Below are 23758 nucleotides of genomic sequence, written 5' to 3'. Positions count from 1 at the left end.
AAAAATCAATCAATCAAAGTCAATTAGATCGATTCACGTGTTGGCCGCGCTTTTATATAGCAGTGCTTCTGAAAATTTTAGGGGAACGTCAAATAATTTTTACATATATTGTGAGGGAAATAATTGAAGGATTTCAGTCACTAGGCTGCGGCCATTTTAATCGGCTATCGCTTTACTCAGTTCTTTCTGATCGTCACTTTGTTTGGTAGACTACTTAACGATTAGTCTCGATTTTTTTTTTTTTTTTTTCTTTTTTATAAGGCATGCGTTACATCGGCATTACTTTGACATCGGTAAAGGCATAACGTTAATTAATCGGGCGTACACTTTCCAGTCTGCGACTGATTTGTTCTGACCATCACCGTGTTATACGTGCAAGGGACATGCTCTCATGGATCGCTATGTAAAATATGGTTTATTTATTATCTTTGTTATTGTAATTCAAAATATTATACTAATGCTTCTTTAAAGAGCAAAGCAACATCGAGGTATACAAAATATTAATGAAATTAGTGAAAGAGGTTTAACGACTGAACGACTTTATTCGATGCGATTTGATTAGACACTTCAACTTAACGACTGGCAATCGGTTTGTTTGTCTTTCTCTGCCATATTCATTAGTTCCTTTTACTGTTTGGTGTCAGCTCTTCACTTCGCATTGCTCCTCTCTGACTATCTACATTTTACATATGTACACATGAAGAAGGAATAAAACATTAACCGTTTAGAGTATCTCGTATGGATTGCAAGTTACATCATTTGTATTGTTATGCAAAATTCCCGTTATGCCTTCACGTTTCTATTCGAGCCTTTCTGAGATTATGTTCGTACCGATGCATTGGCACTCTTAGCTTAGGTTTTATTTACTATTCTTCGCATATTTATTTATAAATTATTTACACGAACTTATATTTACAATGCTTATGCTGGTCTCGTCCGTTCGAATATTACGATTCAGCTTTCTGAAGTTGACTGACTTTTCAATTCGCAATTACTTTGCTTATATACAGTGGTTAATATCAATGCGACATTTTCATGCCAACCCCTTTTTACTTGTGAGATGTTCTACGAAATGTTGTCAGTCACTCTAGCGGCGTCGGTTAGTTACACAAAATTATTTCAGTAAATGCTTGTGCGGCGTTTTCTTCCAATTCATCGCTTATTTATAAACTGCGACTTTTGTCTATTGCGGGTGCGGATTCGCTTTCTGATGCCCAAATCGATGCTTGCAATACCGTTCTAAGGTATTCGTAATACGATAGAAAACAGCACAATTACTTGTTGAGAGCCTGGTATCCTATTGACTGAAAAAAAGGACTACTGGAAGACACAGCCAACGTTTATTAAACAATCACTTTTTTTTTCTTTTTTTTTTTTTTACAGAATTTGTATTAAGTTGCATTCACAAAATGCAAGTTATGCTTGTGCAGGTGCATTGAATATTTAAAGGAAGGATTATGATGATGAGATAATGGCTTCAACAAAGGCTTGCTAGTGATGCGAAGAATTTAAAAATTATAGAGAAAAGCAGCCGAGGACGCACCATATCCGCAAGGATCATCATCACTCTCAGCGATAAAAATATGAATATCAAAATCAGGTATCATGCGCTCACCGATCATTGACTAAACATTAGAGAGCTTGTAGGTATGGTTGAAATATCAATTGAAATCATTCAATTGGATTTAAATAATGATCTTGCAACTGGCTCTTTTGTCTTATTTCGAAACAATTCAATCTCTTTGAGCGCAAAGTCATATGCAAGAGACTAAAGAGACACTTTGTACATGTATAAGAAATATATTCTTACGCTGACGATTGAAAACAGATCAACAACAACCAAACAAATGTCGTGCTAAGAGTAAATCGAAAAAATCCAAGTCATGCTTGACCGTTATTTTTCGATTACCGTTATGATTATGCTGCTCACAATCACAATGCTTTCCGCAGCTTTTCAACCAGTTGAACAAGGTTTAGTACCTAGGTTTTGGTCATGTTGCGCTACCTTCAAAAAAATAAAAGAAAAAAAGAAACAAAAGTAATGTCTTTTTACAAGCGCTACCTCAAGCCAATGTGACGCTAAGTGATTATTTCGTTTTCTAATGGTTAAAAGAAATGCTTCGAGATAATCGCTTTTAATGAATGCAAGCCATTAAAGAGAGTTTGTCGATGACTAACGAACTGATAGCGAATGAAAACTCTTCTATCAACCTAACAACAACAAATAAAATTGATATTAATAATTTTAAAATAGAGATTCTGCTTATTTTTTGGTCACAGTGTTATATTGAAGTGTGTGTTCGCGGGCTCAAATTGGTATTATATACAATAATGAAGGTTGATTCGATAAAGACATAAAATCGATTGGGTACAGATTTACTAGGCTGCTCTTTATTTGTTTCCTTTCGTTGCCACTTGTCATTGTTACTGCATTGCACGTGTAGGAGACATGCCCAACGTTAACTGGTAGTATTGCCTCATCCGAATGCGGGTACAGTCAGTTGCTTTGCTGAAAATGATGTTTGCACTAAAGGTCATCGTCATCTTTTTCGACATGATTTTTAATGCCCATAACCCCTGAAGTTATGTTACTCGATCTTGTATGCGTTTGGGTGCAAGTCTGCGCTTAATAACCTAGAGAATGCTTTGGAAAATCCAGTGTTATCGATAAATTCGCAATCTTCTGAGCAATAGTCTCTAAATTTCTTGAGCTTCCAGCTTCCCCATATCATGGTCGATGAAGCGAATATTACGAAGTTTTTATGCCAATCTGATCTTTACACAAATCGTACCTATTTCTCATCAGAACGGCTTTTATCACACGGTTATGGTTACGACAATGTCCGTTGGCACTACGTTGTTAGAAAACGAAATTTTAAAAATGTTTGGAACAATTTAAAGTGTAGTTATAAAAAAATTAAAAATGACGTTGAAGAATGAAGGTCGCCTGAGGGACACACAATATTGAATTGAAATTGTAAAGGTTTGTGGTAATCATGGGTGCGTCACATGACCAATCGAACACAATTTCACATTGAAAATTTAATAAACAGAGTGGCAGAGTTTAAACTAATATTCGCTAAAGTTGACAGGTTTTGTTTTTTTTTTCTTGCTAATCGCATTTGCAGTATTGCGCCATTGTTTTAACTTCACTCCGGCGGATCTAAACGAAGAACAAATATCACGCCAGGTTCCGTTTATCCACGATTAGCGATGTGCTTATAAATTAAGACCGACGGAGAGACGACAACTATATTAAAGTCAACTTGAAATCTCACGCGCATCATATCGGTCGAGTAATGGGCTGAAAATTTGACATAATTTTATATGTTATGCACGCTTTAAAGGGATATGTACGTCGGCTTTGACTCGGTAAAAGCAATCTACGTACATGTTTTGCCGTTAATTATAAGAAGTAACTGTAGTTACATTGCTGTAAAACGCTTTAATAAAAAATTTTTTCTTTTTTCTAAAAAAATTTATTCTCAAACCCCAGGAGGAGAAGACGATTAGTCATTATTGATCCGACGGTTGAAAATGTTATGCTACATTCTCAAATGCTCCAATTAAAGCTTCTTAAAGTTTCTTTGATAAGGACTACATTCATCTTGCCATCATCATTAGCTGCACCGTATAGAAATCATATACAATTTCTATTATAGACTTTACGAAAATTGTTCCAATTTAATATCACTTGGTATTATTATTCAGAAAATTCCATCACGGAACTAATATAATTAAAACGATTGGAAGTAATCATCATATATATAAATATAGCGTCGTAAAGAACGCAATGTATCCGCATATGTTCAACCGTTTATACGATAGGCTCTGGACGAAGGAATTTAGGATATTTGTCTTAAGAGGAATACGTTTTCACGAAGCCATTTAAAAGTGAAATTGCGCCATTTTTCTTGATCTAATGAAAATCGTTTCTCGGTTTTCTCAATCTAGTGAAAATCGGAAGTTTTCGATATTGGGAATTGCAAATGAATACTTTTTCCAATCATACGACGTGCGATATTTGGATGACTGTATGCTTGTTATCAATACAGAATAGGTCACCGGTGTTCGTGATGAGCCTCCTTATGTACATAATCCGTATTAGAACTTAATTGCTTGAATTCTATAAACAATCCACGTCTAATGATTAGTAATACCTATCCATAGTACACAAGTATAGGGTAGCGATAGTTCTTTGCCTTAATTTCTGTGAAGTCATTTCAACTTTAGAAAATTGTAACAACTATTCTGATATTTTGCTTTCCTTTATATTCATGTATTGACTGGCTTTTTTTTTGTTCTTAAAATCAATCGCTTATTTTAAGGAACGCTTTCTTTGAAAGAAGAGCCAATATTGAAAAGTAGGAAAATCTTGCACAACTACTATCATAAGCAACTTTATAGAAATCTTAATATTCCTTGTCAATAAGTTAATGATTGGGTGATGACTTTTTGCCACAAAGACATGAGCTGGAATCATATTCAGAGATCAAATCGAGGTCAATTCTGTACTCTCCGTTTCTTTTCTTTTTTTTTTTTCCTTTGTGGCGCATGCAATATGGAAAATAATTGTAATATTTAGTTGGTGGCGATTAAATTTGTTTTAAATTTGATTAAATTTGTTTTAAATTTGTTTTAAATCGAATTTAATGGGTTAAACAATTCTTTGACATGTGAATATTTTCTATTGATTTGTTCAAAATAAAAAGATATTGATATTTTTTTTTTTTTTATCTCTTAAGTGTAAGTATTCGTTTAAGATGGCATGCAATTTTTTTTCTTTTATATATATGTCGGTAAACATATGTAATTGAAAAAATAATTTGTTTTCTTTTTTTTACACAATAATAACATTAAAAATTAACCCCACGAGAAGTATAAAAACACATAGAAAGAAAAAAAAAAATTTTAAAAAAATTAAAAAAAAAATAGAAACAAAAATAAAAGTATCTATATTTATACATAAATGTCTAGTCGTATTTTCAGTATTATAAATTAAAAAAAAAAGAAAGCCTACAATAATAACATAATGGACAAATGAACGAAAAGAAACCCTTGGAATTACTAACACTACATAAAACTACATATACATATATACTACGTATATATATATATATATATATGTATATATATATGTGCATATGTATATATATGTAATGTATATGTACGTATATATCTATATATCTATGTAGATATATTTATATGTATGTATAGAAATCTGAACCCAAATTGAACAGCAACAATAAAAATATCTATTTAAAGATTTTTAGAAGCATTTTTTAAGAAAACAACAAAAAACAATTTATGTTTTGTTTTTTCATAAATGTTTATACAAGTGTATTAGAAAAAAACAAAAAAAAATCTTAATAATAAATCTATATTAATAATCTTATAAATGTGTGTTTTAGCTGATAAGTTTACATTAAAAACAAAAATTATATAACTCTACTACATTACATTATTAATATCTTTATTATGTCTGATAAAACTTTAAACAAATAAAAAAAGCAAAAAAAAGAAATTAATAAAATTAATAAACAATAAAAATAATATTAAAAAAAAAAATACATTATGTCACGTGTAAAAGAAATGAATGAATGATTAATAAAATATATATTAAAAAAAAAGAAAAAAAAAAACAATTATTAACAAATAATAACAAACAAGAAAAAGAATTATAATAAAATTTAAATGTGAGAGAAAATTTTTAATGCATTTTATTAATATATATGAAGTATACACAATTTTTCATAAAATATATTTACAGACATATTTTAATTTTAATTATTAACCTCTATTTTTATATTATATATTATGTATGTATATATATATATATGTATATCTATATGTATATATAATATATATATATATATGTATATATTTATATATATATACGTATTTTGTTTTTTATTAATGTAAAAAATTTTTATTTATATATATTTTCAATAAATTGTAATGAATTTTTTAAATATATTATAAATTATAAAATTCTATTTACTACTTTCTTTTTAATTATTTACTTTTGTTAATTTCATTTGTTTTTTTTTTTTTTTTTTTTTTTTTGTTAAAATTTTTTTTTTTTTATTTTAATTTTTTTTTAATTTTTTTTTAAAAAAAAAAAAACGTGCCTCCACCTTACAATATTTGATCGATAGACATCGATAGTGATAGTGTTTGAAATTTTCGGCTTGTATTGTACGGTAAGTAATGTGCAGCTCACGTTTACAAGACAAATAGAGCTTCTCACGAAAGGACGCCGCTTATAGAACTTTTTATCTCATGTTTCTGTGTGGTGTTGCTTTGGGTTCGATTCAAAAAGAATCGGATAACAGTTGGGGATAACGCTTGGCATACCTCTGTCGGTTAACTGAAGTTAACAGTAATTTTCTACAAGTAAATTAAAAACCATCACTTACACTTGCTTGACTTGTTGATCGATTTGCTGTTGTTGTCTTGTCAACAATGGTTAGATGACAACACCGCCTTTCATCGCTGCTAGTGAAGCTGTCGGTGCGGAGAGAGTAATTCTAAAAACTTCCATACGAGATGCCGTAATATACGACCCAGCGAAGGCACGCAGCCGAATCTTCTTAATGAGGTTTTCTTTTTTAAGCCTGCAGTCCGTCTCACTTACTCGATGCAATTGGATTGTTAGAAGTTTTTGAGTTGGTTTATTTTTTTTCCTATTCCAACATTCTGTTCTCATCAAACGCAAGTCTTAGCATTCTTACCTTGACTTAGGCGAGTCGTCCAAGATCTGTTTGCTTAACCTCGACTGCGTTTGATTCATTTGGAAGAAAAGCAACACGATTTCATATTGAAGATTTCTCCAACTGCGAGCCTGTCGTGTTTTTTCTTTTTTTTCATTGGTTTCGCTGTGTGTGTTGACCATTATGTTTTTCAAAAATCTTTTAAGATGTCATGGAAATCGCCAGCTCGACCAGAGCGGTATATGTAGGCGAATTTAAAACGGCCTTTCTTCGATTTTGAAATCATGCGTGCACAACCCTGATAACCCAGTGTGCGTGCGTACCGTCCCGTTGCACAGTCGATTAAACTCGAAGGGCTATCAGATGCTAAAAATGTTCAATTGTCTCTTCGGAAAATTTTATTTTACGCATCTGGTGCCCGAAATAATCCCTAGATTGTTGGAGAAAAGTCTTTAAAAGATGAAAGGAAATGTTTTTTACTATTGTTGCTCTTGCTTTACCACAACCGTCAATTAGGTAAGGTATTTTATTAATCAGGAGCCTGTCCTTTTTGGCATATAATGGATATATGATCATATGATATGAGATGAGACCGCAATAACGAATGCACGCTCTAGACGACTGCAATTGTAGTAATCGCAAGTAGTCCCAAGTGAATCTGTAGATAAAGCGTAGAGCAAGCCATGTATTTGTCTTTCAGCTAGCAAATTGTTTATTACTTACGATCCGTTTGCTCAAGGTCAAGTCAGTGAATATGTTCAGAAATGGCACACAATCAAATTTGAAGTTCTTATTACCGCTGTGATATAATGACTTGTGTGCGGGTGTTTTGATTAAGTATGCGAGACGAGCTGCTCCAAAATAAGAAGAAGATTTTGAGTTTTCGAATATATCTACGCATTCTCCAGAGTGTTGGTTAGTTTATCCGCTACTTTGCTGTTGGATTTTCTTTTTTCCTTTAGTGAATCGACAAAACACATATCTAAAATCATTTGCTCGTTGCACTTGAGATGGCGGAACAGATTTTTTGTTAACCTGCGTGCAGTTTTTTTTTGTTAACGTATCTGCTGAGAAAAAAATTTCTAAACTTCGGATTAACCAACCAGTCCGCGATGCTGCAGTTGCAGGGCAATACCTATAAATATGGGTACCTTTTGAATTTTGTACGTGTATAGATGAAAATGTAAAATCCCAAGCGGAGAATATTTAGTTATTTTGAACGCGGTGCGCGAGGCATTTTCTGCACTTTTTTTCCCAAGCCTGGTAATTAACAACAAATCACAGCAAATTCTCGCCGAATAAAGGAATTTGATTAGAATAGGATTAGACGTGAGTATTATTGGTAACACATTGTTTGCAAAAGGGTTTATAAGCAGAGCCTTTGCTTAAGGCAAACGAAGTTGACTCGTGACATTCGAACGCAGAATTCCGGCATTGAAGCATGGAAATAATATATATAAAAATATAATCTGCTGCAAATAATTCTCTACGAATTTTAAACAAAATCAATGATTCAATAATGTGAGCTTTTAATCCCCGACACATTCGGATGAAAATGTAAAGCTATTCGCATTTTTGCAGAGGTGTTACACCATCACCGATAGAATATATGTTCAAGTTTTTGTCGATTTTGCTTTTGCTGTTTATAAGTGATGAGCAAAAGACCAATTTTTTATGCCTTTTGAAAAGCGGAGATGTTCTCAGCTTACGCGGTACTGTACGCTTCGGCCTTTCGACCGATTTGGTTAATTTTTAATAGCAACCCGCGTGCGTAGAGGGTTTGCAACAGACAGACACATGGACACGCTTAAAATGTATAAACCTTTATGAATGTACTGCTCAACCTACGGTGGTGCGTATAAAAGCTTGCACAGAATAATAAAGATAAGGTTTAATACGGTTAATAACTGAGAACCTACTGATCCTATTAATCCGATTAATCTTAAATTAATTATTCTTCTTTACTGCTTATGTAATCTGCGTATTCTATTTTATTTTCTTTTATAGCGAAAATTACAAGAAAGAAACACTTCACGTATAATTCTACTAAAAATTATTTATGATAAACAAAAGGGCAAAAGAAAAGATACATAAGCTTTAGAAAGACTGAAAAAGAAGAAATTTAATGCTGCGAAAAACAAAGGTGCAAAGTGAAGAAGGAACGAATACCGGATTGTATTCGCTTTAGTTTCATGCAGCTAACATTTTTCATTTTCCAACCAGTATCACCCATAAGTGTTAGGCTGGACCTGATATCAGGCATTATAAGTTAAACTGAAACTAAATGCCGATGAAATGTTGACATTCTTTCCGGTTCACTTTTCCAAGGTGTGTCGTAAGAATAGCGTACCGTATATACCGTATATACTACACACAGTGGACATAGTGCTCCATACACGTACACGCATGCGTTAAGCTTTTGATCCGTGAATAAAACTTACTCGCATTTCAAGAAGATTCCGATGTTCGATAATCCGCGATATTGAGTTGTACGTGTTGTACGATATACGATGTGAATAATTATGAACATATAATAGTGTTATTAAAACTGAAATCGAATCCAAGGAATCGAATCCGAATCTATGACGAAGTTAAACCTGATAAAATAATTCGAAAATATGTGAAAAAAGATTTTCCTCGGAAAACCTTGCGAGATCTTTTTTCAAGCGCTTTTCAACACAAATAAATTTAATTGAACACATATTATATATGAAGTTAATTAAAAACACAACTTTTTTTTTTTTTCAAAATATGAAAAAATATATACAAAATTTATTAAAAGACCATCGAATATTATACAATTTTTTTTTTCCTTTTTTTGCAAATAGAAAATTTATACATTTGTGACATTTGTTTTTATGTATATAAATACAGATATATGTCTCATAAAACTCTTTGTTTTAATTACGAATACGATATTGTGTAATATATATATATTATATATAATATATGTGTATATATATATATATATATATATATATGTGTGCTTATTTTACTTAACCACTCCCCGCCCGCTTTCTTGACCACACACAAAAGTGATAACTTATGTAAAATAATAAAAAGAAAAATATAAGTGGAAAGAGAAAGAAAAGCTCTAAATATTTACCTTTTCTTTTAATTAAAATAAAAATTTCTTTTAAATGGCCACTCGTTTAAAATTTTCTTAAAAACGTCTCTTTATAAACTTAAAATATTTTTGCTAAGCTTGGTGTACGACGGAACGGATTCCATGATGTCGATGAAACACTGCCCAAACGAGCCTTTGTCGAAGTTTTACAACGTAACTTGGGCTTGGTTGTTGTACCAGTGGGACTGGATGAGCCGGAGGAAACACCCGATGAACTCGCAGCCGATAACGTCGATATGGAACCTTTTGACGATAGTGGCTTTAGGAAAAAAATTAAAAAGGGAACAGTGGTGTAATTAAAACATGTTAGAAAAACAAAAAAAATTAAAAAAATTAAAAATTTTTTTTTCCTTTTTTTAATTTTCAAATTCATGTCGTAGTGAAGAAATATTTCTTTAGTGGAACATAGGTAATTATGCAGAGAACGTAGTTTCGTGCCAGTTAACGAACACTTGCTAGACAGTATCCAAGAATAAGTGGACCTGGAAGCTCCGTTTTCGTGTAAGGCGGTTACAGTCATAAAGCAATAAAGGAAGAGAAAGAAATGGAGGGAAGTGGTGGCCGCAGCCTAGCGCGTGTGCGCCCAATTGGTAAGCGTTATGTCTGTACCGACTAAGCACGCACTATAACTATGACTAAAGATGAAACCTCTACAGCCTTGAAGATCTGAATTAGCGAACACTGACTTGGTCGCCGCGATTTTTACCTACTCGGCTATGCGTTAATTCAAACTTTATTTATTTATACATAATGTCTCGACCTTCGTAGATGTCAGCCTTGGTTGTGTATTTTTGTCTTTGGAGAATATTTTCCAAAATATGTTAACATAATTATCGGAGAATACAAGTAAAAACTCTGTAGTGAGTCGCGGCCCATCGTTAAACACCTTACACGAATCTGCAGCTATTCATATAAAGCGTGATACGGGAAGTGGTCGAGAAAATTATGCAAAGCAAACTGTTTTTGTATTTTTAATTATTTTAAGCATTCGCATGAAAAGCACAAACTCAAAATACACTTTAAAATTCGGCGAGATCAAATTGTGTGGAAATTTTTTCAGGTGCTGTATATCAGTGTTTGTTACCTCCGTAAGATTATCTATTGGGTGTGCGAATATGACTCCACCTCTTTTCAAAGGTAAGTCGTATTGTAGGGTGCTGAATAAAACTGTGGCTTCTTCATTTGAAACGCATAAATTTATTGGTTATTACACTGAAGCTGGGACAACATAGCTTATTGGAACTTGGAATAGGTGTAGTTCTCTGTGCCGGAAAAAATGTTATTTGTAAGAAACTTTGCTTTTCCGGCATAATTCAAAGTGTTGGGCCCCTAAATCCCTTCAAGTCATGAGCAACGGATACGTTACCCATTATTCAGAGCAGGCAGCTATTAACTATTGACGATAAAGCTGAACATACATGGCGGCCCTCTTGATGATGATCAGCTGGGCATGGTATTATAGTCTGTTCCAAGCATGTTAGGGAAAGCTACCAACAATAAATGATGCAATTGGGACGAAAAAAGGGAGCCAATATGTTTGGAAAGTCTGAGTCTATCCTGAGTATTCAGTATAAAGAAATTCGATCCCATATAGCAAAATTCGCTTAGGAAGGGTTTGCAGTTCTAATCTATAATTTCGTATTTTTCCCGCTTTTATCAGCCAACATTACTGCTTCCGACTAACATATGTTTCAGTAGATGACTTATTCTTTATTCGAACATTGTCTCGATTCTTATGACGACACAAAATTTAGATTCTTTCAAGAATAGCTTTTCGCCTTCGCATCTAATGCATATTCTGCATGAAAGAGAAGTGAGCAAATGGCTATTGTTGAGCGATACCCTTAACAAAGTAACTCACTTCAATGTTACTAAAAGCCCTCAAAAAGTCTGTTCAAACTGAGACCATTTCTGTAGATTCAGCTGAAATCAAAATTTATTCCTACATAAACATCATGTGAAATCAACAAGAAATCTCAATTTCGGTGATGTTAATGTTAATAACTTAATGATCTGAACGCAATTTAAACGTTAGCGATGTCAAGTCAGATGATTTGATTAAATCGCTGAGATCAGTCTTAGTGCAGAAAAAACAGTGCAGTTGTTCATTTAATTAGTTTTCATTGACCTTTAACCTTTTTTTTACCTTTAAGTAATTCCGATCCATGGGTGTGATAACCTTCAATTCTAAGGTTGCGCCGCATGATTGTATTAAACGAACAACTTGTTGATGTGAATACCATTTAACGTCAATGCCAGCGATTTCCACTATAAAATCGCCCTCTTTAATTCCGCCCAACTATGAAGTTAGAAACAACACAATTGTCAGATTTTGCCGCTTCATTATTGAGATTGCATTACTTACATCAGCTAAAGAATTTATTTCTACATGCGATATAATAACTGGAGCATCTCCGCGCACATGGAAACCAAAACTTTCAATTTCATCTTTAAGCAGACAGCAAGGCAGCTCTTGACCATCGCTTGTTATTGCGCAATGACAGTGACAATCTGTTGCCGTAGCGCTGGCGGCAAGGGCTTTGTTCGAGACATCATGATAACCGATAGAGCCTTTCTGCAAGCGTACACAACGTGGTGCAGTCCAGTGGCGACGAGCCGAAAATATAGCAATCGGGCCAAGACGTTTAAAAGGATCTTCTATCTTGTATGAAGTAAAATCGGGACCGGTTAAAGACATAGTAAACTTGGAGCAGCCTTTAGAAGAAAGAAAGGAAAAAGGAAAAGGGGAGCAAAAAAAAAAAGAAAAAACAAACAACAACAAAGCAACACAAAAATTCGAAATTAATTTTTTTTAAATTTATATTCATTTTTCATTTGAAGCTTTACCAACCTTCAACTTGTACATCAATGACATCATATATATCATCGATTTCATTTTCCGGTATTTCTTCACAGAATTTCGCGAACTCATCTTGTGTTTTGTATTGAGCCTCCTTAATGACTTGGGCCAATGCGATTTTGTTCTGCAAGAGATTTGCAAAAAATAAATAAATAAATAAATAAGTGCTTGTGTACGAAAACAGGAAGAAAAAGTATCAACAAAGCATCATCTGCATCGTTCACAATATCAGCGTAAATGGATAGATGTTATGTGTGTGGGGCGTTTAATTTGTACTATGTTGTCAATTATACATAAAGCGTTTAGTGAAATTGTATGAGGTTAACTCGGCTCGGCTGGCTGTATAGGCAAAGAAGGAACACCCAGTGGCATTAAATCAATGCTTTCGCTATGCAGCTGCATTAAACTGCAACGAAAACAATCACAGCAAAAACACAGCAAACAAACAAAATAAATCGTATACATTGCCTATATAGTAAAATCAACAATAAGCGACGAACAAAAGAAAATATTATCGGGTTGTGTGGATGATGTGGATGTTGATGTTAATGTTGATGTTGATGTTGATGTTGCTATTGCTATTGCTATTGTTGCCCTTTATGGATGGTTGCATGCTTCACATAGCATGACCATAGATAGATAGAATGTTTTGTTTAATTTTTGCTTTAGCTATCGAATCAACAACACGTTCATAGCCATCGTCATCGTCATATGCCATCACTGTCACCGACAACAACATCAATACGAATAAAGACAACATGTTAACTAACACCCAAGTGTTAGGCGGTGTGAGTGTAAATTTTATATTCTTTGTGTGTTAATTTCATAAGAGACCGAGATGCACTGTAGATTTGAAAATTTCTATTCGGCAAATGAGTAAATCTCTCTCTAACATTGAGGGATTTGCCCTCCCATCCTTGCATGCAGTTTCTTAATAAATATTTTCGATTCTTACTGAAGCTTTAATGCGACGAACGTGATTTTTCTACGATAACAGTTAAGATTGTTCGACGCAATTGCACTGTAATTACTAAACCGATTTTGTTTCGATTTAAAGGGATTTTCTTGATTTCAAACCATTACTACATATTCAAAGAAATTTTTACGCAAGACATATACACTTACATTTACACGCAGAAACATTTAGACGTAATATCTAACTCACCTTTAAGTAACGACACATGCGCTGCAAACGTTGCGATTCTTCATGACTAGCTAAAGCTTCTTTAAGGTGAGCTCGTTTTAAAGCTGGCAAACTAATGCTATCCTCATCGTTGTCATCGTTGGCGGCAGCAGCAGCGCGCATAGCCTCCCTCGCATTACCAATAAACGATTCATTGGAGGCGGTTTGTGACTTTTTGGTACTCAGCGATGCTTTGTCGGCGTTGATATCTATACTGCGTGCTTCATAGTGATGAGCCAAAGCTAAATCGTAATTTCGTATGGGAAAAAGAGAAAGAGTGAGAGTGAGAATGAGAATAAGAATGAGAATGAAAAAGAGAGAATAAACATTTCATGTTAACATCGTTGATAGATTTTTTTTATTTTATTTTTATTTATTTACTTTTTTTTTATTATTTTTCGCAAAGTATAAATTAACAATTTTGTTCACATGTAAGCCAAGTCATTGCATTGAATAACTTTTCTGTTTATGTACCTACCACAGCATGTATATTAAGTTTGTCAAATGTTTGTGTAAGCATCCGCGATTTTATTAATTTGCTTAGCAGAGGGGAATGAAATGTTTGTATGTGTCTCTCTTGGTCTCCGTATACACATATCGTGATTTCGAAACAGGTGTCCAAAGCAGCCGGCTTGACTTGACATAATTTATTCTGCTCAGATTGTGTAACATCGATGAACATTATGATAAAATTTCGACTTGAAAATTAAAACTAAGATGCTCTTCTTCTTAAGGAAATCACCATGACATTTGGGGCAAAAATTTCAATTCAATTAATTGGTACACTTGGTTTTCAATTCCTTTTCTTTACGATAGTCCCGTGCGGAAATCGTTACATTGAAGAAAACGACAAGTTCGCCCGCTAGTAGAACGAAAGTTTAAGGATAAAATGTCCACACCTACTAACAATCATTTCGAATCTTTATCCAAGACGCTTTACTTAGTTTTAAATTCTTCTCTTTTTCTCATCTTCATCAAGCAAAATGCAAAGTTCACAAAAAGATTAAAACTCTGCCTGTCTGTCTGTCTGCCTGTCCATCTGCCTAAACAAATCGTAATTACGCAGGCTTAAAGATTTGTCTGAAACATTAAACCGATCTTCAAAATCTCCGTTTTCAGCTTTGTCAAGTTCAAAAATTGACTAAATCGATCGGTCGCTAAAAGATCTGTTGACAAGTATGCGTTGGTAGAATGTACAAATCTAACTGATTAGATCAGACTGGTTAGCTTGTTTGTCCGCCTATTTTTTGAAAACACCGGACACTTTAACAGTATGATATTTATGTTTAGTAATTCTAATCCTAAAGAAGTCACAACCAAAGCTCAGTATGAATGTCTTTGCTTATATAGCATAACACGTTTGGAGCATTTCAACGTACGTTTTTTGGGCATTTTCTTCAAATTTTGAAGAAAAGCAAAAAACAGACATTAGTTAAAAACAGATTCGTTTTAAATCGACTATAATTTTTTATTTATTTTTCTTTTTTCAAATCTAGAATAAAGCATTCACAAGCGAAGACTCACCTTTATAGAATTCAGCTTTGAGTGGCACTAGACCAGCCCAACATTCAGGCAGATATGTATGGGTATCATTCATTTGTATGTTTTTGTGCATTTCATTGTACTCGTATGTTAGTTGTGCTGCTTCACCAGCTAAATCTTTGAAAAGCTTTATATAGTGAATAAAAAAAAGAATAAAAACAAAAAAAAAAAAAAGAAGAGAATTAAATAAAAAAATTAAATTAGTTTTTCATTTTGATTGAGTTACAGAATAATGGAAGAACTCTTTTTTAATATTATTTGATTTAAGCCATAATAATAATGGCGTAGAACAAACAATTAATATTAGATTAGGATCATCATCCACAATCAAAAAAAAATTTCGTATTCGCTCGAACGAATGATTTCAACTAGCAACGTGAAAAACTTACATGACTTGATTCCGTTAAACCTAACGATTCGATTTGTAATTGCAATTTCTCGAATAGACATTCGCGAGCTTGTGACAGCATTAATGAGACCAAGACGTCTAAGACTTGCGGTTTCAAATCCATGGACGGTGCATTGGTGAAGGTGTCGTAAATATGCCGAAAGATGCCGGCGGCACGTAGAAAACTATCAACGGCAGCGTCAAGGCCTTTCTCCGTAGAACGATCATGACGGGCGCCAATTTGCGTATAGATGGCACCCAAATTAAATAAAGTGCAAGCCTTTTCGAAAGCTATGGTACGCTGACACGAAGGTACTCCTGAAAAATCGAAAGTTACTGACTTAAGTGCACGCGTTTTTTTTTTTATAATGCGAGACAAGAAAGAAACTTATATTCACTTTAAGTTGAATTGTGAGTGACGCTCACTTCAAGCAGCAAACGGACGCTCATATAAACATTTAAATATTATTTTAAGAGTCAGCCATGTTTATTTGCATATATGCCTTTCGTAAAAAGCAATTAGTTTTATAGCCGATCTAATGCAAATTTTGCCTGACTAACATTTCAAACAACAAGTGGTCGGACAGTCTACGATCTATTGTCCACTTACGACAAAACAACCACGACTTGAAACAGAAATTGAGAGAAAAACGGACGGAACGGCTTTAATCAATTTGTCGAGTGCACATTATTAAATCCTTTGATGTCAGGTCAAATGGCAATCGTTAAGCATTGCATAGGCAGACAGACGAATGGTTCTAAATAGACTTACTTGATCCAAGTTTTTTTTGAAATTTTAATATAAAAATTTTTCATTGTTACATATAAGACAGGAAGTGATTAGCTATTGGAGTAGAGAAAGCCCCCGCCCCCTTTCCCTTCGTTATGACTAATTTAGTAAAATAAAGTAGCGGTTTGCTTACCTGTTAATGAATCGTACCATTCAAAGTAAACACCCAAATTTCGGTCGGGTGGAAAAAAACGTCTTTCAACGTAATACAATAAATTGTAATAGCGAAAGAGTAAAGCTACTCCCTGACTGTCGCGTGAGGGAGTCCTGGAAGCCTTTAAATAGATGAAGGAATTCAAAGTTTGAAAATTATTTGTCAATTATCTTAAATGCCATAGGTATACGTGTACTCACTTGTCTGGTATCGGTTATATCAGCTATAGCATCCAAATAAATTGATGGCTCTTCGCTGTAGTGCTCAAGTATGAAATCCGAAAATGGTTCCATGAAATCGATTTCTTTTGTTTCTTTTAAACCCAAAGGTATCATGGGCATAATACCATCTTGACTGAAATTTAAAAAGATCAAATGCGAGAATTTCAATATATTGTTATTATTATTATTATTATTATTATTATTATTATTATTATAATTTTAGACTAATGAAATAAATTCTTAGACTAAAAAAAGACATTGAGCACTAGCAACACAGCACGAGCAAGGAAAAAGGTGGAGAAAAACAAATTGCAAAGTGAAGGAAAGCAATGTGGTAATAACAAAGCAGTGAAAAAAAAATTATTTTCATTACACCTATGATTCTAAGGGGCATAAATCATTTAAAGAGAGTCCTCTTCCCGTTCATCTTCATTTTCGGCTTAAATGCGCAACTAATTGATTGAAACAATCGATTATCGGCGGGAGTGCGATTTGAAGACAGACACATGAGATAGCGAGATTTTCATTTTTAGCCCAATTCTCTTCTATTTCTTCTTGCGTGCATTCAGTCGAACGATATACATGGTGTACGCAGTAAGTAAAGGCTGAGACTTCTCTCGCTATTTACGGACAATATTCATTCAATAATTACGCACTGGCAGTGATGGGTGAGTGAGTGTGCAAAGATTGCACGTTTTAGTTTCGCGATAGTTTTCGATACAACAACGAATAATAGCTTCGTTTGCTTAAAGCTACTCGCTTCAGAATGCGTGAGCTTATCTTTATTTCAGAATAGAGCAGACATAATCCTCTGCTGAATGATGCTTTCCTAGGCTCGACTTTCATCGCTGAATACAAAACATTGTCGAATACTAAATGCCTCATACCGCTTTCTTAAATGTAATTGTTTACCTCCACTGTTGCCATATATGTGCTCAGTTTTCATAAGGACGATTATATGAGAAAGAATTGTTAAAGCACACCTGTGACGTTGAAATTTGCCAAAGTAAATTGAAATGTCAAATAATTATTGCGTTGATATCTGTTGTAGATCTTATGTTATAAACCGAAATCAATTGATCGCAATTTCTGATTTCTTTTCAAGGTTATAATTTATCGATTTATTATAGTGGGTGGAACGGCCTCTTTTTCAAATATAATCATTCAACATGGAATGCAATCAAAAATGAATGAATTGATAGTTAATTTTTTCGAAGTTATTCGGTCAGATGGATGCGAATGACTAAAGCATTATTTCAAAATCTTAAAAATTTGAATCTCTCTATGCAGTTGCATATATTATTGTTTGTTACAAATAACACGACAATAGTGGCATATAATTACACGTTAATCTCTCTGAATAATTCAACCAAGCACACACGCCTTAAACGAAATAATGGAAATATGTTTTTGCTTAAAAAGTAATAAAGAAGTAATAAACACCTATAACATTAGGTGCGAATGAAACAATTTTTTTTATGATTGTGTTATGCATCATCATAAGAAATTAACTAAAATGGTGTAGGATGGCATTGTTTTTGTTAAAAACTTTTTGAAATAACTATAAAAAAATAAAAAAGGTTTTTTTTTACAACATGAAAATAATGTAATTTTCTTGTTTTTTTGTTTTTTGTCGTTTCGTATCAACAGTTGTATCATGTGTTTAGGTGTATGCGCTTTTGTATATTGAGCTTCAGCCTCTTAACCTAAATTACAAAGTTATAAAAAAAATTAAATAAACTATACGAAGACGATGAGAGAGAAAATTAAAATGAGGCAAGAGAAAAGTAATAAAATTTCGCACTAATCATAACTCTTGCTCTTTATAACATGAATAAACATGAACCGAATTATTATAATCAACGAAATGATATCACATTCATATATATATATATATATATGTAAGAGTTTGTAGTTATAAATAATACCTAAAAATAGCATAAATAATGTTGTAATAAAGAAGAAGAAGAAGAACACGACGAAGAAAAAAACAACACGAATTTTTTTATTGAAGCCCTCTTAATCAGCTGATCGCGCGAATCTCTTCAAATATCATTCATTTGGGGGAGAAATTAAGTACATAAGGAAGATGTACACGGAAAGTCAGGTCAACAGTTATTCACTGCACTTTTGCAGATCAAAATGACGAAAGTTTGCTATGTCTTAATGTCCATTATCAGCATGTGTGTATTGCAGTTTGTGCGTTTGTATACAAAGTAAAGCAATCTCAGCATATTTATTTTCCGCTATTTCGTTCATTATTAGCATTCATATTATTGTGTGGGGACAATCTGTATTGCCACCTAAAACAACTATTTTACCCGCCCACGCTTCTAGCCACACAGATTTTTGCATTCTTAAGAATCCTATTAAACACTTGGTTCTGCAGATGGCCTTGCATGGAACATTTCGCTCCAGACTCTGATTCTCGGGTGGTATCTGAAGGCGTTATGATCTGCGTAGAAGCCGATGACCTTCTTCTTCTTAGTTTCAGTAGCTTATGCACTGTATCAGGAGATTTTATAAATTTTTAGGAGCTTAATTTTTGGAGTGTTTATATTAGATTGCCATAAGTTATTAGATCATAGTCAAGCCAGTTGGAAACAAGCATTTTGCTAAGGTAAACAATTTAGTATAAAGATAAGTGTTTATATGTAGTGCAATCGCATAAGGATTGAAATCAGTCTTCACATGCCCATTATATGCGTAATCAAGGGTAATCTAATTGAATAATTCTCTTAAGCGAACTGATGAACGGCATTTAATAGTCGTCGTGATGATATGATTTGCGATAGAAATATATTACGTTTGAGTGTACATATAAGCAGCACCCAACACAAACGAGTACACAAATCAGTTTAGAATTATTTTCTAAATTGATTTAATTATAACGATATTCTGTGCATGTTTTCCTGCTCAACTTGCTGGGAGTAATTATCTATATATTCTGTGTAAATTTGATACAATGATTGTAAGCCTTAGACTGAGGATCACACCAAAAAGAGTTTTATTTTTTAAAGATCGTGATATGAAATAAATTTTCGATTCTTAATATCTCTCGATAAAAAACAGTAATATTATAATATTTTTTAAAGACTCTCTCAAAGAGCAAACCTGACTAGGATACTAAAGTCTGATTTTTATTATTTTATAGTCAAGTATGATACCGTATTTGAACACATAAATGTTTCAATGTAAATGCCTGTGAAGTAGACTCCTCTAGTCACCTCTCCGGATGATTCTTGTGAGAAGTAAGCTGTTGTACGAGAAAAAAAATATTACTTCTTAGCACTTTATGAAGAATTGCAAGATTTTTTACAAATTAATCAATTTGAACTACGTTAGCTCATGAACATGGCAACAGTGAATAATTTTTGAAATTTTAATACTCGGCTTTGCACTGGCGACATCATTTCAACTTGTATTCCTTCTTTTTATCCAAGGTCGTCATTTTTCAGTTATTTACCGCTTTGGTTGTCATTTTCGTCTACCATGTATTGATGAAACCACGTCTCACGGATCGTAATAAATCAGTTGCATTTTTCTTAAAGAACTTTGTTGTGCAAAATATACTCCTGTAGTCCTAGCTCTTTTTGAGCCAAGTACAGCGTCAACTATATGATATTCTGTACATTTTCTTGCCCTTATTTCTCGCTTATCCGACTCGAATGTAAATAAAAGAAAATTTCTTTTTTCGATTAGTTTCTTAATTTTTGGTACATTAGATCCTTATCGCAGGTGGTCACAGCATGCTAGTCTTATCCGCTATATCTGTTGGTTGTTTCGTATTTACTTAACAGCCTATATCCTTAGCTATACACGATACGTTTGAATAGTAATTGAACGCCTTAAGAGGAAAGAATGAATTGTAAATGTTAAAATAAAGTAATTGAAGAAGGCCGAAGCCGAAATGAAACAGAGCTGAGCGCAATCGTTTAGAAAGTTTAAGATAGCATCAATTTATTTTTTGCAACAAAATTAGAACAGTAAACTGGCAGGTAGCGGCATACGCGTAGGGCAGCATCGCTTATGACACCAGTAAAATCTATCTTATAAAGTACTGGGGATGTGTTACGAAGATCTTAGTTTGCGTTTGGCAGTAAGGCATGTGTCGGGATGAAACTCTGTTAAGCGCGGAGAGCGGAGAAGAGGTTACCTTTGCCTTTAATTCATTTTATAATAAATACCACGTTCAATATATCATGGCGTCTTTTCTGTATAAGAAGATCGGTGAGCTTGAATCCATTTTCATGAGTTGGAAGCTCTAATCGCAACTCTCATTCTAGGTGCAGTAAAGCAAAAAATAACAAGTTTCACAGGATTCAACCTATAGCAAGATGTCCCAACCATCCAATTGTATTCGAATATTCATCCTCGAGGCTCTATATGCGGCCGTTCGCCATTTTCATAAGCTTAGTCGAATCTCAACTTTGCACATCTGCATGAACACTTCGACGATTTGACATATATATGTAAATCATGTCTATTCATATAAGTCATCATGGGAGTCTAATCAAAGTCCCTCAGGCTGTTGCATTTAATTTTTAAATTATTCTGTAAAAATCAAATAAGTAAGACAGAGTAAGTTCTTCTACAACACCGTGTCTATTTGTTTGCGAGGCTTTTTGTAACGCTACAGGTACCACAAGGGCTCATACGATCCTTATTTTTTTCCTGCATACAATGTTACAATATCGCGATTTTCACTTGCGGGTTTCGTTGTGATACATAATCAAAAGATTTTTTAATATTTTCTTCGTTATTGTTTACTTTTATCTTTCATTCATTTATTTATTAGTTTATTTTTCTTTTTTTTTTTTTTTTTGATAAATTTATGTAATTCGGCTTTAACGACCGCACGAAGGGGCCATTTGATCCTTAAAAAAATGTATGTGCGTGTTTTGCTGGAAAAGTATCAACTCATATTACGTATCATACCGGGTTTACATTATGTAATAAAAATTTGTTAATATGCCATAACTTATGCCTTTCAATTGCATTCGAATAAATAACATAAATGTATCGCTTAACTCCGGAAACAAATGCGAGTGCTTAAAAACAGAGAGAGAGAGAGAGAAAGAAAAAAAAAGAAAGAGTGAAGTGGAGAATGCATTGAATATAAGAAGGAGACAAAAAAAGAACTAAAATGCTATAGTATGTTGGCTGCGTTGTTTGACATGGCGGGCGCACGCGAAGCGTAAGTGGCAAAGTATCCCTTCCGAAAAAGGAAACCCAAGATATTTGCAAAAAAAAAACTCGTATTTTCGAACATAGTTTCTACTAAGCCTGATGTATTCTTCCTATTACCCGCCAACTGCAGACTCGGCTTAATCTAAGTTTTGGCAGCTAATGTTTTATTGTGCTTGTTGTACGAGACGAACAAGGCAAAGCCACTTGCGTAGCGTGGAACCCAATTCGGCTTCCGTCTTAATTGGACCGAAACCTATCAAATGAATATATATATATATATATATATATTTATTTTTTTTTATGTTTTCGAATTTGCTAGAACCGTTCACCACGTAACATCCCCAATTATCCCCAATTTAAGCTTTTTTGAACGATTACTTATTGGTTACTTTTTATCAAAGAAATTTTATTCAAATAACATCAACTAGCATCTATCCATACGTCAGGTTGGATATTTCTGGAATCGGACCAATCGCAGAAGAAGGCCATCTATCTTCTCTTTGGTTCTAAAACCACCTAAAAGAGGATTAATTCGTTATTATGGGCCCGAAATGATTTTCAATAACGAATTTTGTGAAAGTCAAAGTGAAAGTAAGAATTGAATTTATTTTACACATTTGCGACCATGTAACAAAACGATTTTATTGATAATTCTCATTTTATTATGTGAATTTATTTCAAGGAGGAATCATATCTCCGGTAATATGAATGGGCGTGGGACATGGAATAGCGATACATTTCTGCGTTGGGCAATGTTCTTGTAGAGAGACCTATTTAAGTATACGATACTTCAATGCTCTACGAAAATGTGCTCATTTACTGACAATAACAATTTGTATATAAAAAAGAAAAAAAAAGTCGCATAAAAAAGGTCGTGAAGGAAACTAATGTATAAAGTATTCTTTTATCTTGATTTCCTTTCTGTCTAAAGAACGGTGAAAGACTTAAGGAAGAGAGGAAACTCAAAGAGAATGAAAATTGTTTATGTTTTCTTCTTAGTATATTATGCTTTTCAGGTACAATTTTGTTTTTTTTTTTTCTTTGCCGGACAAAGTCCATAAACATAAAAACCACAATCCCCAACAACCACCTAAACCACAAAAACCACGTATAAACAAAAAAAAAGAGAAAAAAACAAAAAAGACAAGCTGCTTTAAAAAAAAAAAAAGCGACGCTGGGGTGCTTAAAGTCGTTCTTTTACAACATAACGAACGAAAGACTTAAGTAACAAACTTGAAGAAGAGAGCGAACCATTAATAATTTTATTTGAAAGAACAGCAATAATGCGTCAACGTAAGGAACGTAAGGGATAGAAATTTATTCTGACGGTATATAACTAATGCTTTACACTACTATATACACGATATACGGCTATTAAGCAACGACGAGAGATTGAATTCTTTTTTTTCATTTTAAATCTTGTAAAATTTTTTTATAAAATTCGCAAAAAACAAAATTGTGGAAAAAAATTTATTGTAATAGAAAATTAACATAAAATGTACTGCTTATGAGTTTTGTTTTTCAAATTACATTTGAAAACATTTATACAAGCATCCATGCACACATAGCATATAGAGTCATGTTCCGCTT

General features: G+C 33.4%; 1 protein-coding gene across 3 annotated transcripts in view; it reads right to left on the bottom strand.

Annotated features, from left to right (window-relative positions):
• Positions 1 to 9842: 9842 nt before the first annotated feature.
• LOC119633083 (rhophilin-2) overlaps positions 9843 to 23758 on the bottom strand; it is a 112268-nt gene continuing 98352 nt past the window's right edge. For all 3 annotated transcript variants that reach the window (XM_038026312.1, XM_038026304.1, XM_038026320.1), the window contains 9 exons: positions 16958 to 17111; positions 16737 to 16878; positions 15815 to 16131; positions 15408 to 15552; positions 13866 to 14125; positions 12692 to 12824; positions 12206 to 12555; positions 11987 to 12139; positions 9843 to 10099 (listed from right to left, as the gene is read on the bottom strand). In XM_038026312.1, coding sequence (XP_037882240.1) covers positions 9899 to 10099; positions 11987 to 12139; positions 12206 to 12555; positions 12692 to 12824; positions 13866 to 14125; positions 15408 to 15552; positions 15815 to 16131; positions 16737 to 16878; positions 16958 to 17111 — 1855 coding nt within the window. In that variant the 3' untranslated portion in view covers positions 9843 to 9898. The remainder of the gene's footprint in view (positions 10100 to 11986; positions 12140 to 12205; positions 12556 to 12691; positions 12825 to 13865; positions 14126 to 15407; positions 15553 to 15814; positions 16132 to 16736; positions 16879 to 16957; positions 17112 to 23758) is intronic.

Source organism: Glossina fuscipes, unplaced genomic scaffold (genome assembly GCF_014805625.2).
Source record: "Glossina fuscipes isolate IAEA_lab_2018 unplaced genomic scaffold, Yale_Gfus_2 0, whole genome shotgun sequence".
Classification (NCBI taxonomy): Eukaryota; Metazoa; Arthropoda; class Insecta; order Diptera; family Glossinidae; genus Glossina; species Glossina fuscipes.
This window is presented reverse-complemented; position numbering and strand designations above follow the sequence as displayed.